The sequence below is a fragment of the Barbus barbus genome (genome assembly GCF_936440315.1).
Source record: "Barbus barbus genome assembly, chromosome: 23".
Taxonomy (NCBI): domain Eukaryota; kingdom Metazoa; phylum Chordata; class Actinopteri; order Cypriniformes; family Cyprinidae; genus Barbus; species Barbus barbus.
The window spans coordinates 21167916-21193254 of NC_136751.1; the positions used below are offsets into that span (position 1 = coordinate 21167916).

General features: G+C 37.1%; 4 protein-coding genes across 6 annotated transcripts; 2 read left to right on the forward strand and 2 right to left on the reverse strand.

Annotated features, from left to right (window-relative positions):
• Positions 1–600: 600 nt before the first annotated feature.
• LOC306842695 (metallothionein-1-like) lies at positions 601–1267 on the reverse strand. Its single transcript, XM_079373705.1, has 3 exons — positions 1098–1267; positions 906–971; positions 601–829 (listed from the first exon to the last, which is right to left on the reverse strand). Exons 1-3 carry the CDS (start codon positions 1120–1122, stop codon positions 738–740), a joined length of 183 nt encoding a protein of 60 aa, XP_079229831.1. The 5' UTR covers positions 1123–1267; the 3' UTR covers positions 601–737.
• Positions 1268–3313: 2046 nt separating this feature from the next.
• Positions 3314–9653, forward strand: LOC306842938 (BBSome complex member BBS2). 2 transcript variants are annotated; one of them, XM_079374154.1, is made up of 18 exons: positions 3314–3612; positions 4476–4639; positions 5208–5435; positions 5609–5734; positions 5813–5875; positions 5975–6052; positions 6155–6259; positions 6464–6550; positions 6631–6766; positions 6844–6983; positions 7069–7207; positions 7740–7911; positions 8069–8198; positions 8294–8413; positions 8505–8642; positions 8720–8832; positions 8915–9063; positions 9213–9653. In XM_079374154.1, the coding sequence occupies exons 2-18, from the start codon at positions 4523–4525 to the stop codon at positions 9317–9319; spliced, it is 2148 nt and encodes a 715-aa protein (XP_079230280.1). In that variant the 5' UTR covers positions 3314–3612; positions 4476–4522; the 3' UTR covers positions 9320–9653. The 2 variants fall into 2 exon arrangements, with proteins under 2 accessions (XP_079230280.1, XP_079230281.1); XM_079374155.1 differs by lacking the exon at positions 3314–3612 and adding an exon at positions 4008–4111.
• A 214-nt stretch (positions 9654–9867) lies between these two features.
• LOC306843192 (UDP-GlcNAc:betaGal beta-1,3-N-acetylglucosaminyltransferase 9-like) lies at positions 9868–13910 on the forward strand. The gene is made up of 3 exons (XM_079374508.1): positions 9868–10118; positions 11115–11205; positions 11343–13910. Exon 3 carries the CDS (start codon positions 11439–11441, stop codon positions 12792–12794), a length of 1356 nt encoding a protein of 451 aa, XP_079230634.1. The 5' UTR covers positions 9868–10118; positions 11115–11205; positions 11343–11438; the 3' UTR covers positions 12795–13910.
• A 30-nt stretch (positions 13911–13940) lies between these two features.
• LOC306843193 (phagosome assembly factor 1-like) lies at positions 13941–25194 on the reverse strand. 2 transcript variants are annotated; one of them, XM_079374510.1, is made up of 17 exons: positions 24197–25191; positions 23250–23332; positions 23059–23142; positions 22900–22943; positions 22612–22691; positions 22426–22520; positions 20961–21025; positions 20678–20790; positions 19486–19619; positions 19265–19348; positions 19045–19127; positions 18769–18812; positions 18634–18683; positions 18446–18504; positions 18140–18212; positions 17272–17303; positions 14292–17068 (listed from the first exon to the last, which is right to left on the reverse strand). In XM_079374510.1, exons 1-17 carry the CDS (start codon positions 24258–24260, stop codon positions 17047–17049), a joined length of 1209 nt encoding a protein of 402 aa, XP_079230636.1. In that variant the 5' UTR covers positions 24261–25191; the 3' UTR covers positions 14292–17046. The 2 variants fall into 2 exon arrangements, with proteins under 2 accessions (XP_079230635.1, XP_079230636.1); XM_079374509.1 differs by lacking the exon at positions 17272–17303 and having other exon boundaries at positions 13941–17068; positions 24197–25194.
• Positions 25195–25339: the final 145 nt, after the last annotated feature.

Sequence of the window (25339 nt, forward strand, 5' to 3'; positions counted from 1 at the left end):
TAGAGAGTCGGACTCGTAATCGAAAGGTTGCGGGTTCGAGTCCCCGGCCGGCAGGGATTGTAGATGGGGGGAGTGAATGTACAGCGCTCTCTCCACCCTCAATACCACGACTGAGGTGCCCTTGAGCACCCCCAACTGCTCCCCGGGTGCTGCAGCATGGCTGCCCACTGCTCCGGGTGTGTGTTCACGGTGTGAGTGTGTGCATTTGTTCACTACTCACTGCTGTGTGTGTGCACTTGGATGGGTTAAACGCTGAGCACCAATTTCGAGTATGGGTCACCATACGTCACGACTTAAATTCTTCATGTGAAAAACTTTGTATTAAATGTTCTTTATAAACTTAAAGAACATTAAGATGCACTTTGCAATAGCCAACCTTCTGCTTAAGTTCAAAACACATGTAGAGTGCACAAATGTAAGAAAGCGGTGAAATAAAGCCATGCACACCAACAACTGCTGACATTCATATATTGTAGACAAAATACACTGCAGAAAAATTTACAGTTGTCCTTTTACAGAGAACAGACATCTTGTGATAATCTTATTTATAGCAGTACAAATCAGTGCATCGTTTCTCCTCTTCAGCCTTCGTTAAACATTCTGCAACATTAATCAGCCAAAAGATTTGAGAACAACTGGAGGCCATTATCGTGTAAAGAGACATTCATGCGATACAAAAACGAAGACGCGCAGCACAGACGAAGAAGTTCACATTGTTGTAAGTTACGTTGACCTCGTCACTGACAGCAGCTGGAGCCGCAGGAATTGCCCTTACACACGCAGCCAGAGGCGCACTTACTGCAACCAGACGGGCAGCAGGGACAGCAGCCTGTAAGAGACAGAACAGTTTAGCCATCCAAGTTAAATAAAAGAAACTTAACATTGGGCTGTAATAGCTTACGTACTCTTCTTGCAAGTTGTACACTGGCAATTAGTGCACTTGCAGGTGGCACCGCAGTTGCAAGTTCCAGCTACACAAGGGGAGAAAAAATAAGTAAAGTTGCATGTTGACACGGATTGCAAGTCTAAGTAACTGGATTTCCAAGTACAAGAAGTAAATTCAGCATCATTGTAAAGTCAACATCTAAAACACTTACACTTGGCGCAATCGCAAGGATCCATTTTCCCTCAAGAGTATCCTTAAAGAGTCCGAAAGTCCCTTAGAAGTCTCGCTTCACTTGTTTCGTGAATGAGTTGATGTGGAAGGTACCAGAGGACTGCTGGTGCGCTGGTTTTATACAGCTCTGACTGCACACAGACCGAGCGCAAAAGCCCGCCCGCTCCAGCTGCACACGGTGACTCATTATTAATGAAACTGGGTGCAAACTATCAAACAATCAGGAATCATCATTCCCACCCTATCACATCAATGTGGTATTTATATAATTAACTACCATTTCCACTCCACTGGCTGAATATTGATTGCGGGGTGTTTATGTGCTTAGACAATTCGATGCTTTGGGATGTTATTTTCTTTTTTTGGGAGGTGAAATGTATTCTTCTTTTTAATAACAACTAAGAAACAATTTTTCTTAATCAAATATATCTATAAAAGAACATACTTTGTCATACTTGCTCAGTTTTTGAGCTTCTTAAATGGTTTTAGATTGCTGTAAGAAAGCAAAGGGATACTACCCTATTAAATAGGAAAATAAACACGTGAGCATAAATAAAATAAGTTATCATTTAAGCAGATACAGGCCCATCAAGGACATCTTTAGAAGCTATGAATTTATTGAATTTATGAAAGCTTTATTCTCTCCCGTGTACCTATTTGTTTGTCAACAGTTTGTCACTTTGCACACGGCACTAAAGTGAAACTAACTAATGTGACTTGTCTGTGTGAAACTGCACGTGCTCCACATGTCTGCACTCGGCGAGGATGCTGGCAACACCACAGTAAACAGAAGAATTGATTTGCACGCGCTGTTGACCGGGAGTATTTTTCCATTACCCAACACTTCATTATAACTGAAAAGTAACGAGTGCAGAGTGTCTTGGGATTTTGGGGGTGAAGATAAATCATTGAAGCATTAAAATACCAAACAAACTGCTCACTCAACAAGTGGACGTTTTGCATTGTGAAATACCTTATTAATAAATAATCTTGTCATTTTAATGATTTGTTATATTCAGTGTTGAGCAGGTTATTAAAATGTAGCTAGCTAAACAAAACAACAATACATTTAAATTGTTTTTAAATAGGCCTACCCAATACAAAAATGATTAATTCACGAGCCAGACATTGATAGAACAACACCGCCAAAAATACACTGCTTGATTGTTAAGATAGCCCCAGAAAAGTGTAAGGTAATAGCTAACTCAGTATTGGTGTGATTAAAGTATGAACTATTTTATAATCTGTCACCCTCATGTCGTTAAAAACGTGCATGGCTTTATTTTATAGAACCAAAAAGAAGATATTTAGAATGCTGATAACCAGTTTTGGTTACATTGACCTCAAATGCATGCAATAATAAGAATAAAAACCTTAGACAATTTTTTTTACCTTCCACAGAAGGAAAAAAGTAATGCAGGTTTGGATTTACATGTGTGAGTAAATGATAACAGAGTTTTCATTTGTAGGTGAACTAAAGATCAAAAGCAGGAAAGTGACTTCGAATGGACTTTTACATTCGACAAACTATTTCACAATTCCACCATTCCATTGGGAAGGTTACAGATTGCAAGTTACCCTATTTAAAATGTAATAAGTAATGTAACTGATTACATTTGATTACATTTTTATTACTTTTCTAAAGTTCTAACAAATGTTTTCATTATTTTGAAACATTTAAACCAGGCAGGGTTAAATTTATACAGTCAGTCATCACTTGAATTAAGATTATAACCACAAAATCTGATTTTAACACCTTTTATTTTGAGATTGTTCTGAGGTTAAATACAGATTTAAAATCATAATCATAATAGTTGAATAGCTATGATACTGTTTTTAAAATCAAATCTTTGTATAGCTATCAGGAAACACTTGCATCAATGTTTTTGGGGGAAAAACAGTTAATCTTAAAAAATAATGCATACATAAACCTAAATAGGGAATAAATCAGTAATCAGATAAACATGTGTCCTAAACTCTTGAAACATTGGTGTCTTATGTTTTAGAGCAGTTAATGCAATTTGGGAAAGCAATGTGTGTGTGAAAAAATTCAGATAACCCCTTTTGTAATCGTTAACATTTTCATAACTGTAATTTAATTACACGTTTTTCCCAGTAACTGTAATAGATTACAGTTGCATTTATTTTGTAATTAAATTACGTAATTCCGTTACATGTAAGTTACTCCCCAACACTGCCAGTCAATGTCTGTGAATCCAGGTCAAGTCTTTTCTCATTTGTTTAATAACAAATACAGATGCTTCAGAAAACTACAAACTACATAATTACAAATATGATTCGAGTAGTATATTCTTCATCCCAAATGGTCACCTTTTATTATGGCCGTTCTGTTAAGTTCTCAAATCAGGACCCCTGCGCGTGCTCACTGCACATCCTGAAAACAATCCTCTCCAAGTTCTGGGCATCAGTCTGTCCTGCTAGATAACAGCCTGAATACACCACCGCCTGGCAGGGCGAACAAGCTAGCGGCTGCGGTAAGACAATTTTCCATTTAATATAACTCATAAGGCTATTAAAGTGAATGCAATATCTATACGCCCATATTCTCCAGCGCTATATAAAGTGGTTCTGCACGAATTCTGTATAGCTACGCAGAGTTAGCACCCCTAGCCTGCGCATAGAGAATACATTGAGTTGCATGTAGCATGAATCTGGCTAACACATTGATAGCATCTGAATTCTTCGTTTTAAATCCAAACGGCGTGGCATAATTAATGTTAAAGTAGAAAAACAAAGTAATTTTTATTTTATTTTTAAACCTGGTGAGCAGACGAGTAAACTAAAAGGATTAGCAAGAGTAGCATGCTAGCAAAAGTGGCTTCATAATGCCGTGACAAGCTGGCCACTGTTGCTAGGCAACGGGAGCCCCATAGGGCGAGAAGCACAGTAAGCTGTTTATTCTATTACCCAAAGAAGGGGTAGTTTGATGGACTACAGAAGGCACTACCGAAGCCTGAATACAGTCTGCTGGTTGTATGTCTCATCCTGCTTTACACAGATAGGCTTTTTAATTCATTTTTAATTTTATGCATTCTAATTATGTAAATGATTATTTATTCATTTGACAGTGTTGAGCAGCAGATGCTCTAATTTATGCTTATTGCTAATAGCTAATTTGAAGCACTTGTCCTTGGTTAGGCTTTTAGTGTGGACCCATGAAATACAACAATCAGCAGCCAATAAAAATGTCAACTTAGTAATATATATATATATATATATATATATATATATATATATATATATATGTAAGTAAGAGACAGTTGATTGTGATTTTCTAGTATATGCTGTGAATGTTCGCCTAGCCATTGTTTTGACATCTGTTTATGTTTTTTCAAAGAATTTTTTTTAGTAACAGGTTTGATCTTGCCGTTGAGCTGTGCCACCATGTTAGTGCCCATCTTCACCCTTAAACTGAACCATAAAATTAACCCTCGAATGGTTGCCATTGGAAAATATGATGGTATACACCCATGCCTCACAGCTGCCACACAAGCAGGGAAGGTAAGTTAAAAGTATTATACATTATGTAACAATATATTATATTGGATTATTATTACACATTGTAAAAAATTTTTCCCCTTTACGTTCAACAAATCACAAAGTACATGTTTTGTTCAAGAATATTCATGCAGAAAACTTGTTTTCTTCTATGAAAAGTGCCATTTTTTTTCTCTGACAGTATTTGCTCACCTTGGCAGCACAACCTGATCTTAGTAGTGCCTTGGTTGCAGTATTGAATTACAATGGACTTCATAGTGCTCTTAACCATGCCAGTGTTTATAAGGCCTTCAGCTTTCCCCCCAACAATGTTGTTTTCTGTTTTGACAGGCAGCTCCTGTGGTTGATTTTATATCTCGCAATCCTGAGTTTATATTTCACAATTTTGGGTTTTATAACTTGCAATTTTGAAAAAAAAAGTCAGAATTGTGAGATATAAACTTTTAAAATTCTGAACTGCAAAATTGCAATTACCTTTTTATTTTTATCCCTTGACTGAAACAAGCTTCCATAGTCTTCTACATATTTTTTTGATAAATTACAATCAAGTCTAACTTCTAAACCCATGCAGGTTTTTATCCATAACCCTCACACTCGAGGCCAGAGGCCAGCAGCCCACCGGCTGAGTCAGAGTACCCAGGACTCCGATATCTCACTCCTCAATATCAACCAGGCAGTGAGCTGTTTGACGGCTGGTACTCTAGGGCCCAACACCACAGGACACACGCTGCTCGTCGGCTCTCAAACCAACCTGTTGGCCTATGACGTTCATGACAACACTGACATTTTCTACAAGGAGGTAAGGCAAGGTTTATATGGCATGTCTCATATACGGCTACGTTTTTAAAAAAAAAGCTTAATTTAGAGTAGATTTCTTAGGTTACTTATATCAGAAGATTAATAGAAAGAATATATGAGTGGTTCTTATCCAAGCTAGACAGAAATATTTGTTACATGCTTATTGTATAACAGGTGACTGATGGGGCCAATGCCATTGTTCTGGGAAAACTAGGAGATATCCAGCCCCCCCTTGCCATCATTGGAGGAAATTGTGCTGTGCAAGGTTTTGACTTTGAGGGAAATGACCAGTTCTGGACAGTAAGATAATTTTTCTTTCTGTTTTCAAAATGTTTTTGAAAAAAATGTATTTATAGATATATCTTTATTTTTTTTAAGGTGACTGGAGATAATGTGCGATCACTTGTGCTTTGTGACTTCACTGCAGATGGCAAGAATGAGGTGAGGCATTATACTTTTCACTTTCACTTAATAATGACTAAATTTATTTGTTTTGATTTTAAAATAGTGTTTTTATAAATTCACCATACATCTTTTCAGCTACTCGTTGGCTCAGAGGACTTTGACATCAGGGTGTTTAGAGAGGATGAACTAGTGACTGAAATGGCAGAAAATGAGGTATGGATTATGAAAATAGTCTGAGACAACGTTGGTTGATAATTGAGCAATTTTGGGAATTTTTTTCTTATTTATACAGTTGTTGCTTTCTGTTCCTTTTAGACTGTCACGTCGCTTTGTCACATGCACGGCAGCAGGTTTGGTTATGCTCTGGCCAATGGGACAGTAGGAGTGTATGACCGCACTGCCCGCTACTGGAGGATCAAGGTGGTGCATAGTGGTCTATTCAAACTAAACCTTATATTATTTCTTTTTTAATTTTCATTGTGAGAGCTATTGTAATTATGGTTTAAAACCAAGAATATTCTGAAAAAAAGAATCATACTTTTTTCTAGACAAGCATGATTATGCATCAACATAAATGAATCAAAAATCAATTATATTGATATAGCGTCTTATTTTTTCTTATAGTCTAAAAATCACGCTATGAGTATCCATGCCTTTGATCTTAATGCTGATGGTGTTGTTGAGCTCATAACTGGGTGGTCCAATGGAAAGGTGAGTCTTAGCAATGACACTCACAGTTTCCTTTGCAAGGTTTTTGCAGTACTGTTCAAATGAAATGATTCCCTGTCTAGATTGATGCTCGCAGTGATCGCACTGGTGAGGTGATCTTCAAGGATAATTTCTCATCCTCTGTGGCTGGGGTTGTTGAGGGAGACTACCGCATGGATGGACAGATCCAGCTTATATGCACCTCTGTGGAGGGAGAAGGTAAGATGACAGAACTTAATTGTAAATGCATGTTGCCTTTGAAAATTGGCTCATCAAATTAATGTGTTATCCTGCAGTACGTGGCTATCTGCCTGCAAGTAAGGACATGAAGGGAAACCTAATGGATGCAAGTGTAGAACAAGACCTGATCAGGGAGCTGAGCCAACGTAAACAGAATTTGATGCTGGAATTACGAAACTACGAGGAAAATGCTAAGGTTATACATGCTATAGTTAAAATGTTTTTGATGGACATACATGTTCCAGAGGCAGTTTTTGGTCAGTGAGATTTGTTTGATTTAGGCTCTTCCTGGTGTTTCTGAGGGGGAATCTAAGATGGGAGTAATTCCAGCCAACACGCAGCTCCAGACAGCCTTGTCTGTACGAAGAGCCACAGAGAGCCAGAGAGCACACATAGAGCTCAGCATCTCCACTCCGAATGGTACGGTTAATCCACCTTAACTCTGTTGCACCACTATTCACCTGCACTAACTGATCTATTGTAGTTTTTTGTAAAAATATAGAAGCCTGTTTTAAAAGACACATTAAAATATGTTAGCTCTTATTGACATGTACAAAGCCCCACAAAAAAAACAAAACAAGATATTGTGGTCATGAATAAAGAATTAAAATGAGGAAATAAATGTGTGCAATATAGCCTATAACTAAAACAAAGTAACAAATAAAAAAAACATGACCATGATTAACTAAAACGAGGCAACAATTAACATAACATAGCCACGATTGAACTAAAACAAGGAAACAAATGTAAAAATATGGCCACAATTTAACTGAAATGAGGAAACAATTTAGTCCAGTTAAAATAGGAGAATGAATTCTTAATTGTCACAGTATCTATTTTTTTATCCTGCATGTCATGAGCAGGGCTCCATAGACGTGAAGTTTTAAATTATGTTCTGAAATGAAGTTCTAAAAGATGTTTAAGTGAAATTCTTTGTGCTGCTCTCCTTCAGAAACCATCATTAGAGCCGTGCTGATATTTGCTGAAGGGATTTTTGAAGGCGAGAGTCATGTGGTTCATCCTAGCGCTCAAAATCTCTCTGGCTGTGTTCATGTCCCCATCATTCCTCCAAAAGACATTCCAGTGGACCTTCATATTAAAGCCTTTGTGGGAGGGAAGACAAGGTACACACATGTGGAATATCATCATGACAATTGACAAACTCAAAAAAATGAGGATTCATTCAATGTCCAAACATGCTTGAAAAGGTTATTTTAAGTTTAAGGTGAAGGTATCATAAATCGCTTCTCCTTTTTCTCTCTTCTTCCACATTTACTCCAGTACACAGTTCCACGTATTTGAGATCACACGTCAGCTGCCTCGCTTCTCCATGTATGACCTTAACATTGACCCTTCAGCCGCACAACCCACAGGAAAAATCACATTCAGCATTAATGACAGACCACAGAGGGTAAAAGGACACACTCATAATGAAACTGTGTTGCATGACATCACAAAAAAACCCTGTATATTGATTAAATATGAGGCATGCATTTATGTCTACAGGTGGTCATGTGGCTAAACCAGAACTTTCTGCTGCCTGAGGGCATTGACAGTCCAGACATCACATTCACTGCACTACGTGTAGGAGGTCTACTGAAAATCAGCATGCAGCCTAGCGGAGAGGTGCTTTTAATGTTTGTGTGTGTGTGTCAGTATTTGTGAGCTAATTTCTCTTCATGTTTCAAAAATCTCTCATTTATTTTTGCCTAATCAGATCACACTGAGAACAGATGACATTGATCTGGCAGGAGATCTGGTCCAGTCTCTTGCCACATTTCTGGCTATAGAAGACTTACAGGCTGAAGCTGACTTTCCTGTCTACTTCAAAGAGCTACGAGCCACTCTCACCGAGGTTAGGAATAGCAGCATCACCATAAGGTTTTAAAAAAAATTTTTTTAACTGTAAATAATCTTTTATGTTCATGTTAGGTGGATGAGTTTCATTCAGTGCATCAAAAGCTTGCAGCATCAATGGCAGATCATTCCAACTACATAAGAAATATGCTGGTGCAGGCAGAAGATGCCAGACTCATGGGTGATTGGTAAGCATCCCTAGTTTGATTAATCAGTCCTCTCGCTTTCTCAGATAAATGTACACACATAAATGATACTCATGTTTTCTAGGAGGAACATGAAGAAACGCTACATTGAGCTGTATGACCTCAACAGAGATCTGATTAATGAATATAAAATCAGATCTAATAATCACAACGCCCTCCTCGCCCGGCTAAAATCAGTTAACCAGGCCATCCAAAGGGCAGGGAGATTGAGAGGTGAGTGGGTTTTTCTAAGATGACACATCTGTGGTAGTCAGTGAGTATTTATAGTTTTCACATCACACCATGTAGGAACATGCTTTCCTGTGCTGTTTGGTAGTTATTTGTGCCAGATTTATGTATTGTATATTATAAATTTCTTTCAGTTGGAAAACCCAAAACTCAGGTTATCACCGCATGCCGGGATGCCATCAAGAACAACAACATCAATGCTCTTTTCAAGATCATGAAAGCAGGGACTGCCTCGTCCTGAGGAAAATCTGGTCCTAAATGGCCTTCAAGCACAAAAGTCTGGAATACCAGACCACAGAGACCTCAAAACTGGCTTGGAAAGTGCCCAGTAACCTGGTGGGAAATGAAAAAGCCTGCATGAGGGGATATCTTTGGATTCCAGCCCTCACTGGCAGCAGTTTTGTGTTAGAGGAATAACTGGGTTGGTCTGTCAGTACTGTAAAGTCTTAGACAAATTGGTAGCCAAAGAGACTGTATTTTGTGTACCAAGGCGATGTGTGTGTGGTGGGTAAAACCATTGCTATTTTATCTGTAGGCCTATACAAGCAACTTCTGAATTAAATTATATAAATGTATCTGTTTTCTTCCTCTGTGCTGTTTAACATTGAAGCTGAAGCTGATTTGTTTTCCATTATGGAGAACAGAAAAGGGCTGTTATGGGACACGAGTCTATCAAATTTATAATTGTGCTGCGCGTTCCCGATTCCTGTCCTCGCTCCCAAAAGCGCCTCCAGTTGCTGCGCTGGCATCTGGCGCGCGACGCATCCAACGATCTCGGAGCTGTCACGTGATCAACGAAAGAGCTGTTTTTTGAACGTGTGTTTAGAAAAGTCCTGCTCTTATGACTGCTCTACAGTCCTCAGAACATGGCTGATATGAAGAAATTTTATGCATTTAGTAACGTAGCGCCTTTCAGCGAGCTGGAGAAGTTTTTCTGAAACATGCACGCAACTGAATTGCAGCAGCTTTAATAGTGGAAGCAGATGTTTGGATCTGGTTGCAGTGCTATCTTGTCATTGTGCTGGTACACCTTCATCTGGGTAAGTCTTGTAAATGAAAGTTTGAGACACTAAGACAGTTCTAAACAAGACTGAACGCAAAAAATGTAACTTAATGCAAAATGAATGCACTTGAAAAAGAAAAGCATGCGCACTTTCATAACTTGTATGCCTTAAGGGTTTAAGCATAAGTTTGCATTCAACTCTATGAGCTAGCATAGTGTTTAGATTTTATCCAAAAGTGTAATTGTTTAAAGCGATGTTTAAACACAAGAGTACCTAAAATTATGTTAATGTGGAGCATCCTTTGTTTTTGAATGAATCTTTAAAGATTGTTTTGAGTTTCGAGGCTCAGAGGTCCAAATAATGACTAATGTCCTTCGAACTGAACCAGATTTTGTTCATTCTAAGCATGCTAAAAGTCAGTTATAGAGAAAATAGAGCAAATACATAAAAAATAGTTTTTATATAATTTATGTGGAAATACTGCTTTAAACTGTTTCGGGGTTGTTTTAGTATATTTATCGACAGGCAACTAGACTATGCTCTTTTCTGGCGAATTAATGGAATGTCTAAATTATTCAATGACTCACCGCCTAACTTACTCGTTACCATGTTAATTTACAGAATGGGACGAATCAAAATTTCCAAGAGCAGGCTTTATCATCAGACTGCAGGACAAATGTCTGACAAACTTAAGGGGAAATATTTCAAAATAGCCTCTCACAATACTCGGAATCCCTCTCAATCATTTAATAGAGGATTTGAGGAATGAAGCATTATCTATAAAAATAAAGAGGTATTTTGTGGTGTTGACATTGAATTTTGTTGTGATAGGCATAGTTTAAAAAACTGACTGAGAACTTGGAAAGCAACTTTTCTGTGGATATCGCACATGAAAGAGAGACCAGTTTAAGCTCAACAGTATTAATATTTATTTTACTTTGAAGTGCCAGAAAAGATTTGAAAGTTTGCACGTTTGTCACAGATATCAGATGTGGATCCTGTTATAAATTGTTTGCGTATCCTGTTTCATAGAAGTATGCAGTCCTGGCTGTTTATGGAGCATAACTTTGGTCAAGTAATATCCTGTGTCTCCTGTTGTTTCGTGACATCCAGGATTACTGTGGTAAGTCATACTCAGACATATCTTACTTACACAATATGAAATTGACTTTAACGACTGAAAATTTTATATAAAAAAAAGACATTTTAAGGTTTTATTTTCAGGAGGAAAAACTAGTGCTGTTCATTTATTTTGTACAGAATCTACTATGGCTTTGAGAAAATCCAAATACTTTAGGAGGAATATGAGACTTCTACAGAATTTCATAGGAAGATAACACTGAAACCTGTCACAACATGAGAAGGGCCTATATAAAGGGAGATATGCTTTGCTCCCTGATTCTGTTGGTGCTTCTCTTTCTGCTGTTATATGCACAGCAAAGAATAACACCCGTATGGGGGACTTTGCACATCGAACAGGGGTCCATCAGCTCAAGACCCCTCCTCAGTGGATCATCAATGGGACAGCAAACAAAGCTGGTCCTTTCAAAATCTCCAGACATACCTCCTTGCAAACCTGAAGTTCAGATCAAGCCTAAAGCACAAGGACCATCAAAGGTCAAATCTCAAAAAACACGTAGCAAAGCAAAGTCTAAATTCCGCCAGCCCTCAACGACAGCAAGTCTGCAACCAACACATGCTTCCTTTGACTTTGATGATTACCTTCGAAAGAAAGACCTACGGGACTTCAAGCTGCTAATCGATCAACCAACAAAATGTTCTGGACAAGAAGGAGCCCCTTACATGCTGATCGCCATAAAATCAGTAGCAACGGATTTTGACAAACGGCAGGTTGTTAGACGCACATGGGGACGAGAAGGTGTGTCCCAGAAAAACGTGAATGTCAAGAGAGTTTTTCTTCTCGGTATGCCCCAAAATCAAACAACGCTCCCGTTATGGGACAAACTGTTGGGATATGAGAGTCACACTTTTAGCGATATCCTCCTGTGGGACTTTGAAGACACCTTCTTCAACTTGACACTAAAAGAAATCCACTTCCTACAATGGATCAATGTGAGCTGTCCCAAAGTGAAGTTTATTTTTAAGGGTGATGCAGATGTCTATGTGAACATTGACAATATCCTGGAAATGCTTGAGGGTCAAGAGATCAGTAAGGATCTTTTTGTTGGGGACATCATCGTCAATGCAAAACCAATTCGCAGACGCAACAGTAAGTACTTTGTCCCAGAGTTTGTTTACGGCCAGGGGATCTACCCGTCTTATGCAGGTGGAGGCGGCTTTGTCATGTCAGGACATACCGCTCTGAAGCTCCACCTCGCCTGCCAAGAAGTGGAACTCTTCCCCATTGATGATGTCTTCCTAGGCATGTGTCTACTGAGGATCGGCCTTCAGCCGACTCGTCACGAAGGCTTCCGCACCTTTGGAATCGTAAGACCGTCTGCTGCACCCCACCTCCAGGTCTTCGACCCCTGCTTCTACAGAGAGCTGATGGTGGTGCACAGCTTGACGGTCCCACAGATCTGGCTCATGTGGAACCTTCTTCATGACCCTAACCTTCAGTGTCACAGCAGTCAGGATCCCACGGTTTTTCCCTTTCAGTGGAGTGACAAGATTGGGAAGAAAGCTAAGAACAAGGCAAAGGAGACGCTTAGGAACAACGACTATGGGATGAAAGTGTTTGTAGAACATTAACTCCAAGATTATGAATGTACTTTGAAATTGAACATCAAACCACTTCTATGAGAAAATTCCTTCCCTCATGGCCATGATTAAACTAAAATGAGGTTAGTACAACATGGCCACAATTGAACTAAAATGAAGTAAAGATTAACCACAAATGATTAAGTTGTGGGAACAAAGTGTAGCTACATTTTTTCTTCAATTGTTCCATCATTTTAGTTAAATCGTGACTAAAATTGAACAATTACAATGAGGGAATGAATTAGTACAACTTGGCCATGATTTATTTAAAATGAAAGAGCGAGTTGTTGGAACTATTTCTTAATTCATGGCCACAATATATTGTTTTTTCCCCCGCATATCATGTGTGGACTTCCTTATATGATTGTTTAAGGATGTTGGACTGCTCTTTTCTATACAAAGAAACATCTAATGGTCCTTAATTGTCATACTCTAAAAAGTGATTTGTGCAACTCTTAGTAGCTTTGTGTGAGATATTTAAGTCTTTATTCACTGAATATCTCTTTCAAGCAAGGACTTGGCTTCAAACTTGGGAGTGTCCTGTGTTGACACGCAATATCTGAATGTATATGAACATTTCAGGTTTGGAACAACATGAAGATGAGTAAATGATTATTTTAGGGTGAACTATCTAAAAGACTGTTTCAAAAAATTGCTAAATAAAAAAAACTCGCAAAAGTTCTGTAGATGGTTCCTTAAAAATGTGCTTCGTAAACAGTTTCACAGCTGTATCATTCACTCAAACTATTCCTCTGTTACTGTAGACTTCAGCAAAATGATAAAGATGTTGTATAGGAATCAGACACATTTTGTATGCACAAAATGGACTCTGATGTTATGTTGATACTGATTTTCTCATGCAGAAACTTGGGGTATGTATCATAGAACAGAAAATTATTGTATATATACTTTATTAGAAAAATGGCTCTTTATCAAACTGAACAGTTTTTCTTTGATTGGTGTGCTGTATTGTTTTGGATGATCTGCTGTCTTTTGGATTTAGATTCATCTGAATTAAATGATTGAATTTGGTAAGTAGCCTGCTGTGAACACAAACATACTACTACACTTTGAGCTTGTTTTAAAGTAAATAAAAAAGATGTTTTTAACAAAAGACAAAGGATGCGTCCATTCTTTCCCTCCATATTTATTACATCCATTCTTTAAATATTTTTGTTGAACACACTGTAACAGTTTTAATGAACAAAATGCAAAATTAGCAGTTAAAAAAAACTAATAATGCTTTCAGTAGATTCAACGAAGAAATTAAAGTCCAATGGTCACAGCATTGTTGCGCCATTCTGAGCTATTGACAAACATATACCAGACCATTCAGATTTATTATCCATCAACGCAACGATTATTGCTTGAAAAACAAAACAAAACAACAAAAAAATGCCTGATAATGTTGATCTTCCGCGTACATGTTCCTTAAATCTACAGAAGTAAAAATATCTGAGATACAAAACACCACATTGCAATCAATTTAGACACACTTTTTTTTAATCGAGGATAAATCCCATTTCCAGAAATGGGTTAAATGTACTGAATCCACAAAAAATAATCACTTTGGAGGATGGGGAAGAACATACAATATAGGGGGATACAATACATAGCATTAATATGCGCATTACACTGTATGGATGTTGTCCATTTCTAATTACAAGCCTCAGGACGATCATTCATTCATTCATTCCGATGCAAAAATAGGATAAAGTCTGAAGAGGAAACAATACAGCCAAAACCCATTTGATGAAAATTAAGCATTCACTTGCTCCTGGCATTAAAAAAAAGCATCCACCTGAGATTGGGCAGGCAATCAGCCCATCAGACCACACTCCTCCATGACACTAAAACAGTGGTCGTGTTATTCCTCATTGACAACGGAGATTCCAATTGTGCATTTTAAATCTGATCCTCAGCCCTAAACAGTTTCAAAATCTAACCAGATTTCACTTTAAACTCGTTAAACTATGGAAGCTTATTTCCACCGTGGAATAAAAAAAAAAAGATTTTTTTGAGTTTCTCTCTCACAATTCGATTGTAAACTTCTAAATTGCAAATTTACATCTTGCAAATGACTTATTTATCAGAAATCTGAGCATACATCTCACAACGGATTTTTTTTCACAGAATTGAGAGGGAAAAGTCAAAATCCATGGCGGAAATAAACTTGCATAGTACTAGCCTTTCATGACAAGAGTTCAATACTCAACGAGTCCGTTTTTTCTTAGTTCCTCTAATATTCAGGTACGATTTTCAAAACAAAAGGACTATAACTATCAATTTAGCTTTACATGCTCAGACATACACAAAGCAGTTTTTCAAACGATTTCATTTACAGAGAAAAAGTCCAAGACAGGCTCGGTAGGAGATGAGGCACAATGTTAATAGCATCTTCCTTTTAAATGACCAAAAGCTAAGGGTAAAATATATTAGAAACACCACTAACGGCCTTTCAGCGCAGTTAATGTAACAGAAAGCTAAAAATGCCCGAATTAGCCTGAACCACACACTGCAGAAGCCTGAAGGGAGGTGGGAATGACACCAGAAAACTGGAGCTTGACAGCTATGGGTGGCTACGCTGCCAGGCAGTACAGCAATGAACAGTAGAGGTGAACAAACCATCTACTAAAGATAAAGCGCTCTAGTCATCATCGTTAAATCCTCCTGAAAGTGGTCAAATGTAGGCAACTTCATCCAGTACAACAGTGGAGGGAAGCTGCTATAGTGTCTCTCAAGGGCTGGCAAAGAAAACCAGAAACTCTCAGTATGTTAGCAGTGTAGGGGAGTTCCAGATGTCAGCTGATCTGATACGGTACCATTAGGCAGATGAAACAATGAAAAGGGTGTACGTTATTTACAGATCTCTACAGACATGGACATGGCTACAAAAAACATCATGTCTACTTACTACAACAAATCCGTAGAGCAAAAAGCAAGAAAGGAAGCTTTAAAGCATTAAAAACCAATCAATCGATTGAGCTGCTATGCTAAAAACAATTCAGGGACTGGATCAAATCAAAAGGGAATGTTCTTACGATGTGAATTTAAAATGACAGAAAGCTAACTGTTGCTTCTTCTTTGGCTAACGTTTTGGCAATCAGGCGACAGAAGACAATTCTGCAGTTAAGACTTTAAGATACTGAATAAGGTAAAAGAACTTCACATCTTTGTACTGTGGACGAAAAAAAAAGATGCAAACAATATTGACGGCATTCAGCGGGAAGGAAAAACAGCAATGGGTGGATGGCTTTCAGGGTCGCTACTAGCTTTGAAATCCAGATTGCACGTCGTCGTTCCCTCCCCCGCCGTCCTTTCTCTCTGAGACTCGACAATTAAAACGTTCCTCAGTGGATAGGAGACAATTATCAAGTAAATTAGGTGCATTTTAGTGCAAATGTTCCAAACGAATGCGCTCACGAACAACAAAACAATAACAGAATCAACCAAAAAGCGCATGTACGCTACTGAAATGGGAGGTAATCTGTGCTGCTGACTTGGTATGAAATGAGTTTATGAATCGTTACGTGTGTATGGGAGCCTGCTCATGTGCCACAAAAACATTTTCACAGCACTGGATCCATACTGTGCTAGATTGTGCTTGGAACCTCACGTAAATGCATACAAAACACACTCGTCGTTGAATTTTGCTGCGAAAGTTTGTCCTCATTTGACTTTGCTCTTATCCTCTGCTCGTCGGAAAGCAAATGAAGTTGAATTCATGTGCATTTTTGTTAAAGTGTTTAGCTTGCAGAGGAGAAATCGCTTCAATGTTTGCCCTTTGGTGCATCTGGTATGGTAATTTTTAGAAGGTTAGACAAAAAACAAAACACAAATATGCTTGTGTGGAAATGGATCACTGTGCATCCACAAGTATTATAACGATGCTGACGTTGATGCATGTCTGGGTTAAAGCTTTGGGGGCGAAGCCAGGTTTGCATGGTTATCTGGGATCATTAGCAGACTGAGGGCAGCCTCCATGCTATTATCAGAGGAGGAGACTGAATTGGGGCCCTCTATTAAAATCTGAAGGGGGGAGGGGGGGTCAACTCCAGAGAAACTCCCAGCATGTCTTGCTTTAGCTTGATGGCAGCAGTGAGTGAAGGCACACTCTGCTGGTCAGTTCAGAGGCTCTGCAGGGCTGGACGGGCACCGTGGGCATGGCGGCTTCCTCAGTGAGCGCTTGGCTCAGCACGGGCCAGGCTACTTGAACGAGGCGCTCCGTAGAGAGTCACAGAAGCTATGTGGTTATTCTGCATGACCTGCAACCACAGCAATAACATAGAGATGAGATCCAATAGTTAATTAAGTGCTTAGTTGTGTATGAGCTAGGGGTGCATAATATATCAGTACCATACTGGTTATCTGCCAATAATAGGGACTTTTTACATTTATAAATCAGTGTCAGACAGTTTGGGAAATTCAAAGTTGGGATAAAATGAAATTTGTGATAGTATTTTCTCACCTATTGTGACATAAAACCAAGTGAAACAGCTTCTTAAACAAGAAAGGGCAAAAATATGTTGTAGTTATTTTGATTAAAGATTACAATGGTACATGTTTTGAAAAAAAATATGATGTGCATGGATAAATCCATTTATATTAAATACTGCAATATTCCCTTAAAAAAAAGAAAGTTCATGGTAACTTTAATAGTCCATGCCTATTTCCCCTACTTTTACATTCAAAATACCTTTGCAGTTATCTAATGCTCTCTTATAAATAATATTATCTTTAACAAAAGCCTAAATGAATAGCAATTTTTTCATACTGTACATTAAAATATCGTGTGATGCCTAAATTCACTTACAGCACTTAAAACAACTCATTTTCAATGTTTTATTTTTTTTTTAAATGCATTAAAATAAAATAGTGGCCATTTATTGGTTACTGGCCCAAACATAACAATAATTATCTGCTTAAATGTATCTCCCACAATTTTGATTGCACTTTATTTTACAGTACATTTACTCACCTAAGAAAGTATTGTGTAATATAAGGTAACTACATGGGTTAAGGTTAGGTTTAAGGGTAAGTACATAGCTATTACCCAATTATTATAAATACTTTAATAAGCACATAGTATGTACATGTGGAATAGGACTGTAAAATAAAGTGCTACCAGAATTTTAATATCAGGACATCCTCAGTAAGAGCCAATGATATTTCCACACATAGCACAACTGCAACAGCTGTGTAAATACCAAATCTGCCATTTATAGATATTTATTTTAAAAATGTATATATTTATTTTTATTTTAAAAAGCAACTTTTTATACAGGCTGACTAAGTAAAACAAACAGAACACACACACAGTTGACCCAGTCACATACCTCAAATATCATCCGCTGTAGTCCAAAGCAAAATGTGGAACCAAAAGGGTTGGTGTTGTTTGCAGATGATGACCTGCAGAGCAGTGCACAACTAATCAGTTAATTAGATATTATAAATAGATTTTCATATGCAGAGGTGTCTTTATGCTGTAGTCTGAATTAAACCATGTGAAAAACCATTATTTAAAAATTAAATATACAAATAAAAGCTAATTTAAAATATTAATAAATACTATACTTCTACATTAATAATACTAAAATAACGCTGCATTCATGTGGCCAAATCTCTACCCCTATGGCTCTCACCTGTGTAGCACAACTGGTTTTTCCATGGGGTGTCCTAGCAGCTCCTGAATCTGATCCCACTGAGTGCAAAAGTTGAAAACATAATTAGTACTCACTTAAAAACGAAAAAAAAAAAAAAAGATTTATCACATACAGTAGTGCATAAAATAACATGTAATGCATGTGTATATTAAAGTCCAAGAACTCACTTTGCTGTAGGTGGTCAAAATGCAGTCCTCACTCTGAGCATCTGCCCCATCTGAAACACAATTTAAAGAATGGAACACAAAACACCACAGAGACAGGACAGAAACACGATCTACTCCAGAGAATGTGATACAGACCTTTTTTAATGATGAGAGGAATCTTGAAATCACACCGATGATATCTGAGATGGGAATAAAGGGCAGTTATTCTGATGTTCTCGTAGAATATGATACTCACACCACACATTGCTAAACACTGCAAGCATTATGAAATGAAAATCAATATTCAATCAATATGCCCAGACTGCAAAACCTCCAGAATGACCTTCCCAACAGCATCGACCAATTAAAATAGACTAAATATTAACAATGCTACAATACATAATACAATAAAAGCAGAGAAATGAAGCTCACATGTTGAAGTTGTAATGGCCAGGGTAGTTGGTGTGAAGGACAAATTTTTTGACCAGGTGGGTTGTAGAGTCAAACAGTATATCCTGAAAGACAGAGAGAGAATAATTGCTCAAAGTTTAAGGGTTTACGTAAACTGAACAAACTAAATCTACACTAACAGCATGTTATGGAGTAATCAGATGTAATGTAACTAATGGAGAAATTTAAAAATAATACTCACCACTCCCAGAATATAATAGTTAAAGAAATAGTCATTACACTTGGACGGGACTTGCTTGTGAGGGGAGGGCGAATGGATCTTCATCTGAGACGTACAAAAAAGGACAAACAGAATTAATGTGGAGAGGGAATGTGATTTATTTGTAGTTGTATTTGAGAATGTGGCTTTGCTCATCTTGAGAATAATGTGCAGTGTTTTGTATAAATAGGTTTGGTCATTACCTTATCCTCTGACTTGTAGAAGACCTTATGTGGAGAACCAAGAGCACTCAAAACATCCTGACAAGAATCTCCAAAGTAGATGTTTCTCTCAACGGCTCGCACTTTTGTATCAGCCAACACTCCCGGGCCACATCCTGAGAAAGTAAAAAAAACAAACAACGTGAAAAAAGCAGCGTACCAAATGGCATATTTGTTTACTAATTCATTTTCTATTTTTAATGGATAACTAGATATCACTTATAATCTGGATTACAGCACCAAGATTTCACTGTGGACATCAAGGCAGCAGTAAAATTGGTTAAACACAAATAAATAAACACACTGCGTTCAAACCTTTAGAATCAGCAAGATTTTTAATGTTTTTGAAATAAGTCTCATTTTCGCCAAGGCTGCATTTAGTGACCAAAAATACTGTAAAAACAGTAATATTGGGAAATATTATTACAATTTCAAATAGAAAATTTTCTATTTTAATATATTTTAAAATGCAATTTATTCCTGATAGCAAAGTTGATTTTTTTCTTACTGATCCCAATCTTTGAACAGTAGAGTAAATAAATGTCCTTTAAAAACAAACAATTTATTAACATTTATTTTTAAGATATTTTGTTTCCTTTTTATGATAAATGAAGTTAATTTTCAAAAGAATATTATTAATTAACAGTAAAATGTTATTGATAAACCTATTAATTTCGCTATCCTGAAATGCAAGATTACATAATTGCAGTTTATGATTTGTCAGCGACCCCTATCATAACAGACCTGCAATTCATTTTTGGGTCACGGCCCTCCAGTTGAAAACTACTGAACTATATAGTTAAACTCACACAATACTGATTACCAAGAACATTTCAAAAGAATGGATAATAGAATGTCTATAAACATGTTTGTTAAGATCAATACATCTATGATTATGCCAGCTTTATGGTTTATGCTATAGTGATAAAATAAACCTATGCTGTTTATGTTGGTGATGACTAACAATCAAACAATAATCAGCACAAATGTTTATTTATTCCAGAAGCACACATTACTTAAGATGGTTTGCTAAGCACTGCTTAACTTTGGGAATAACATGTCATGATATGCCTTTAAACACAGAAGCTTGCCAGAAAACAGGGAACTGTTGCTCTCCTCAACATGCTTAAAATGAATGCATGTTTATTAAAAAATGGCATTTAATGGATAATACCTGCGGTGAGCAGGCGAAGTTTGAGACCCAGCGGTCCCACCCCATCTCTCAACACCTCCACACTCTCTGCATACACATTACCAAGGTAACAGGCCAGAGGCATCACCGGAGCCCTGTGAAGAAATATATAATTTACGATGTTCGCTGCTTGCGGGAGTGCAACCCACAGCGTAAACACATCCACGCTCAATGGTATGCAGCTGTAATCATTCATTAGTGGTGATACGGTGATTTTACTTACTCATAGACACCACAAATATGCAAAATCATGCATGGCTCTTACTTGGTTTCTTGAAGGTTGTTTCCAGAGTAAATGTACATCCGTTTGACAGTGGCCCCATGGGGAATCTGCAGGGAAGCCAAGCCATGGGCAAAGTTAGGCTGTCAAGGCAAAACAGCTAGGAGTAGAACACTGTGTCTGTGCAGGGGTCTCTTTTGGAGAAAAGATGCTCACATCATCACAGTAACGTATTTTAGATAATCATTCTCTAAAACTATTGAAACATTTTTGTTAATTGAAATAAAGCTAACATAAAATACAAATATTAAAAACTTCAACTAAATAAAACTTAGACACATTGAAGTTGAAGTTTAAGAACCTAAACTGAACCCAAACTGAAATTAAATAATTTAAACCTAAATAGTCATTTAAAACGGTAAAAATTAACATAACAAAATCGCTAGAAATGAACTAAAACAAAAAAATGTAAAAACTAAATTAAAATGTAAACTGAAAATACAAAAATAAAAGCTAATTAAAAAAATATTTAAATATTTTCAATATTTAATTTTATAAGACACACCTAAATGTTATTTATTATTATTATTATTAACTTTTTACTTCATTACTAATATGGTAGTACTTTATTTTTTCAATCATTCTACATACAGTGCAGTGCGTGCATAATTATTATGCAAGTTGATATTCTGATCATATTTTTTCCCAAGCACATTTGACCCATTCCAGGCCACATCAATCTTAATAACTACTATTAATTTTGTATTTAATCATTTATAAGTGATGTATAATTGTCCATGAAGGCTGGAAGTGAAAAACTCCTTATGTTCAGCTGTGCATAATTATTAAGCAGGTTTTATTTTACAGATACATGAGCCAAAAAAGAGATTTAACTCAGACTAAAAAGTAAAAAATTATTAAATTATCATTAGAAATATTCAAAACTAATGCAATGCAGAAAAAAAACAGGTGGAGAAGAAAAGACACGTTAACTGCAAAAGAATTAAGGTGAAGAATTAGGTGTGAAACCATCAGGAACCCTTTAGTCTCCAGCGCCACCATTTTCCAAAACTGCAACCCACCTGGAATCTCCAGAAGTGCAAGGTGTCCAGTTCTCAGAGACTTAGGTTAGGTAAAGAATCCTAAAAAATTACCCTCATTTAATAAGAACAACATGCTGAAGGTTTGGAATTGGTCAAATATGCTTGGAAAAAAATATGCTCAGAATAACAACTTGCACGCACTCAATTATGCACGCACTGTACAGTACTTAGCTTTATATGTCTTTTATTATAAAGCAATCACATGTAACAATAGAATAAGCCACATTTTTAGGCAGTGGGCAGTGAAAGAAAGAGTACACACTAACAAAAAAGATGGAAATACCATATTTATACATCATGCCAAATGCAATACAATGGTTTTACCTGTATTCTTTGAAGTTCCATCTAAACACCACGCACATGGTATCATTCAGTAGCATGAACACAGGGAGCGAACCTAGTCTCACCTCATATTTAGGAGCTTCACTCCACGAGTCCAGCTGGAAAGAGAAGGAAAGCCCTCGGAAGTTCAGGTGGAAGAGCTGCTCGGCAGCATTGTAGACTGGACAGAGAGAACATGAAGCCCACAATAAATACACAGACACAGCAAAAAGGAGTCTGGACAAATATCAGACACATACAATAAATCTGACCTCCTGGATGAGTAGCGCCAAAAGACTGATCAATCTGCTCAATAGTAGGTGCTATTGCCTGAGTGTTAAAATGTACTCCACTGCAATGAAAAGAGGAATGCGTCATTTTACATTTCTGTGGGTGACAAAGAAGTTATTAGCAGAAGTTAGTATATCTAGTATAATATATTAGTATAATTCTATGTCTATAATATCTAGATTCTATAAATATCTTAATCTTAAAAAGCTTAATTCTGGGTGAAACACTAATGTAAACGATAACTACTGTGGCTAAACAAGATGACTTACCAGTATTTCAGTTTCACTTTGCTCAAATCGTACACTTCAATTACCTGCAAATACAATACTGACTCAATGGAGATATATTTGCAACGTAGTGTAAGAAATAAACGCATTTTAGCCCAAAATCTCTCTCTCTCACACACACACACACACGTCACCTCTCACCTTCAGTCTCTGATTGCAGGCGTCAAACAGCAGTTTAATTCCATCCTGAGTCAAGTTGAGAATGAGGTCGTGGCTGAGTGGCATCTGTTTGAGGGAGAGAAATGGGTCAGATAAGGATACAAATAATCCATATACTTTAGTGCCTTAGATAAAAACCTCACAACACAGACATAATAATGGCAGATTCGTACTTGTTCGCTGTAGAGCACCTGGACATTTTTGATGATTCGGCAGTGTTTCTGTAATATTGAAATGGCCTGGGCCAATGGCATCCCTGGAAACAAATCCAGACAAACAGTTCAGTTCACATTAACATGATGAAAGAAGTGGCTCAACAGCTGTACAAGGTGTGTAGTAAAAACATGATAATTACAGGGCATAAAACAATCACATAGGGTAAATAACTTTTATCAACTTTTATAATAATTTATTATTACACAGAACAGTCCAAAAATAATATATATATATGTTTATCCAAAAGTAACTTTTTAAAAAAGTTTAATGGTCCAGTCACACCAAGAACAATAACTAACCATAAAGCCTGTCTAATAATAATTATAATAATAATAAAACCCATAGCGGAGCATTTCAGTTTATTATGAGCGATAAAATAACTGACAGTCAAACAAAATTATTAATATTTTAAAGCGCGCGATTTATCGTTAGTCTCGTTATAGTTTTTGAAACGAACTGGCCTAAGTAGTATTGTTTTCTTGGCAGAGGGTTTAAGATAAATAACAATTATTTACATTATTAATACAATACATATATAACCAGATTGTAAAGTCATATTTTTATTTATTTCCCTAAGTATGTAAAGGAAATAAACTGGATAATATCGGTATCAAATGTCAAAACAAACACATTCAGTGTGATGCAAGATTGCGATAAAGCTGATACCATTCATCATAATGAGATAAATATATGTATATTTAATTTAAAACATATTTAATATTTTATGATTCTTTTAATATTCTTGTATCCACCCTAGTGAAACAAAATAGTGGGACTTTTTTAGGTCAAGTGAACCTCAGTGGTGCAATTATGAAATCCAGATGGCAATAAATCAGCTCGTTTTTAAAATGGTCTAGCATTAGCTAATTCAACATGCAATGCTCCTGAACTAATCTCATCTCACCTAATGCGAATTCCCATTGTTCATTTCCCAAAGATCGCTCAGGAACGACCTCCAGATCCAGCATTGGCGGGGACAAATTGGGAATATCAACGAGGATCTCTGACTTTGCCAGATCTGAGTCTTCCCTCTCGAAATATCTTGAATAATCCACCGTTAAATCACCAAAACAGTCCAAATATAACGAAGTAGTATGTTTAAAAAGCTCCCACACACTTTAAACACAGTTTGAGTGACACGACACCAGATGTCAAAACACAAGTGATGCAATCCAGCTATCGACGCATTCAGCTGTCACCATGCTTATAAATAACACTATAAAACGAACAACAGATACACACTTATAAAAGGCCAATATGACAAAGCTTAAATAAATTAAACAAGTAAACTGTATGTCAGTCACAGCGAGCCGATGTCAAGAATAACTGGTTACAGGTTGCTGCTCTTTTATCAACTTCCATAAGCATGAATTAATTCAAGACGTTATTTATCTTACAACAATATATAGGCGAACAAAGTATAAAATTGCTGTCTTTTGTAAAAAAGAAAACAAAAACACTTTGATCTGACCTTTGACTTACTCCTGAATCACATAAAACACATAAGTTAAACTGCTAATTATTACATCGAACGAAGAAAATTTCGTGTCCAACCAGTTAAATTACATGCATTTAGCCTATTTATGGCAACGATCACAGGCCGAGGTAAGTCAACATACACACATCAGTCTATCAGTGACTCGCACGAGCCTCGCCTGACGTTATTTTCTTTCTTTCCGATTATTCAACAGCAAGCAAACAGATCATCACTTATGACCATCATCTGTTCATAATAACGCGGATTTCTCCGGGTGCCGCCGTTTCGGTTGTTGGAGATGGCTCACTGTTACATGCAGCTTTATTTTCCGGTGTCTCTGACGTTTAAGATTTGCTTAAGATGATAAAGAAAGAGCCCCTCCGTGCCAAAAGCAACTTCCATCCAAAACACCATGATCAGCTGATAATTCAACTTCCTGTGCAAACGAGAGAGCACTTCCTGGCGGCAATTTCCAAAATAAAAGTCAAAGAGGGAGCGCAGTCCGTAAACAGAACATACAAGTGCGTCTCAAAAAATGAGAATATCGTGAAAAACGGCATTTTGTTGCAA

Coding starts and splice junctions, on each gene's coding strand:
- LOC306842695 (XM_079373705.1), bottom strand. CDS start 1,122: ATGGATCCTTGCGATTGCGCCAAGT. Junction 972..1,097: donor TCCTTGCGATTGCGCCAAGT/GTAAGTGTTTTA, acceptor CCCCTTGTGTAG/CTGGAACTTGCAACTGCGGT. Junction 830..905: donor GTGTACAACTTGCAAGAAGA/GTACGTAAGCTA, acceptor TGTCTCTTACAG/GCTGCTGTCCCTGCTGCCCG.
- LOC306842938 (XM_079374154.1), top strand. CDS start 4,523: ATGTTAGTGCCCATCTTCACCCTTAAACTGAACCATAAAATTAACCCT. Junction 5,735..5,812: donor GAAATGACCAGTTCTGGACA/GTAAGATAATTT, acceptor ATTTTTTTTAAG/GTGACTGGAGATAATGTGCG. Junction 6,053..6,154: donor CTGAAATGGCAGAAAATGAG/GTATGGATTATG, acceptor TGTTCCTTTTAG/ACTGTCACGTCGCTTTGTCA.
- LOC306843192 (XM_079374508.1), top strand. CDS start 11,439: ATGAGAAGGGCCTATATAAAGGGAGATATGCTTTGCTCCCTGATTCTG.
- LOC306843193 (XM_079374509.1), bottom strand. CDS start 24,260: ATGCTGGATCTGGAGGTCGTTCCTGAGCGATCTTTGGGAAATGAACAA. Junction 21,026..22,425: donor GTGAAGCTCCTAAATATGAG/GTGAGACTAGGT, acceptor GCTTCCCTGCAG/ATTCCCCATGGGGCCACTGT. Junction 19,349..19,485: donor TCTACAAGTCAGAGGATAAG/GTAATGACCAAA, acceptor TGTACGTCTCAG/ATGAAGATCCATTCGCCCTC.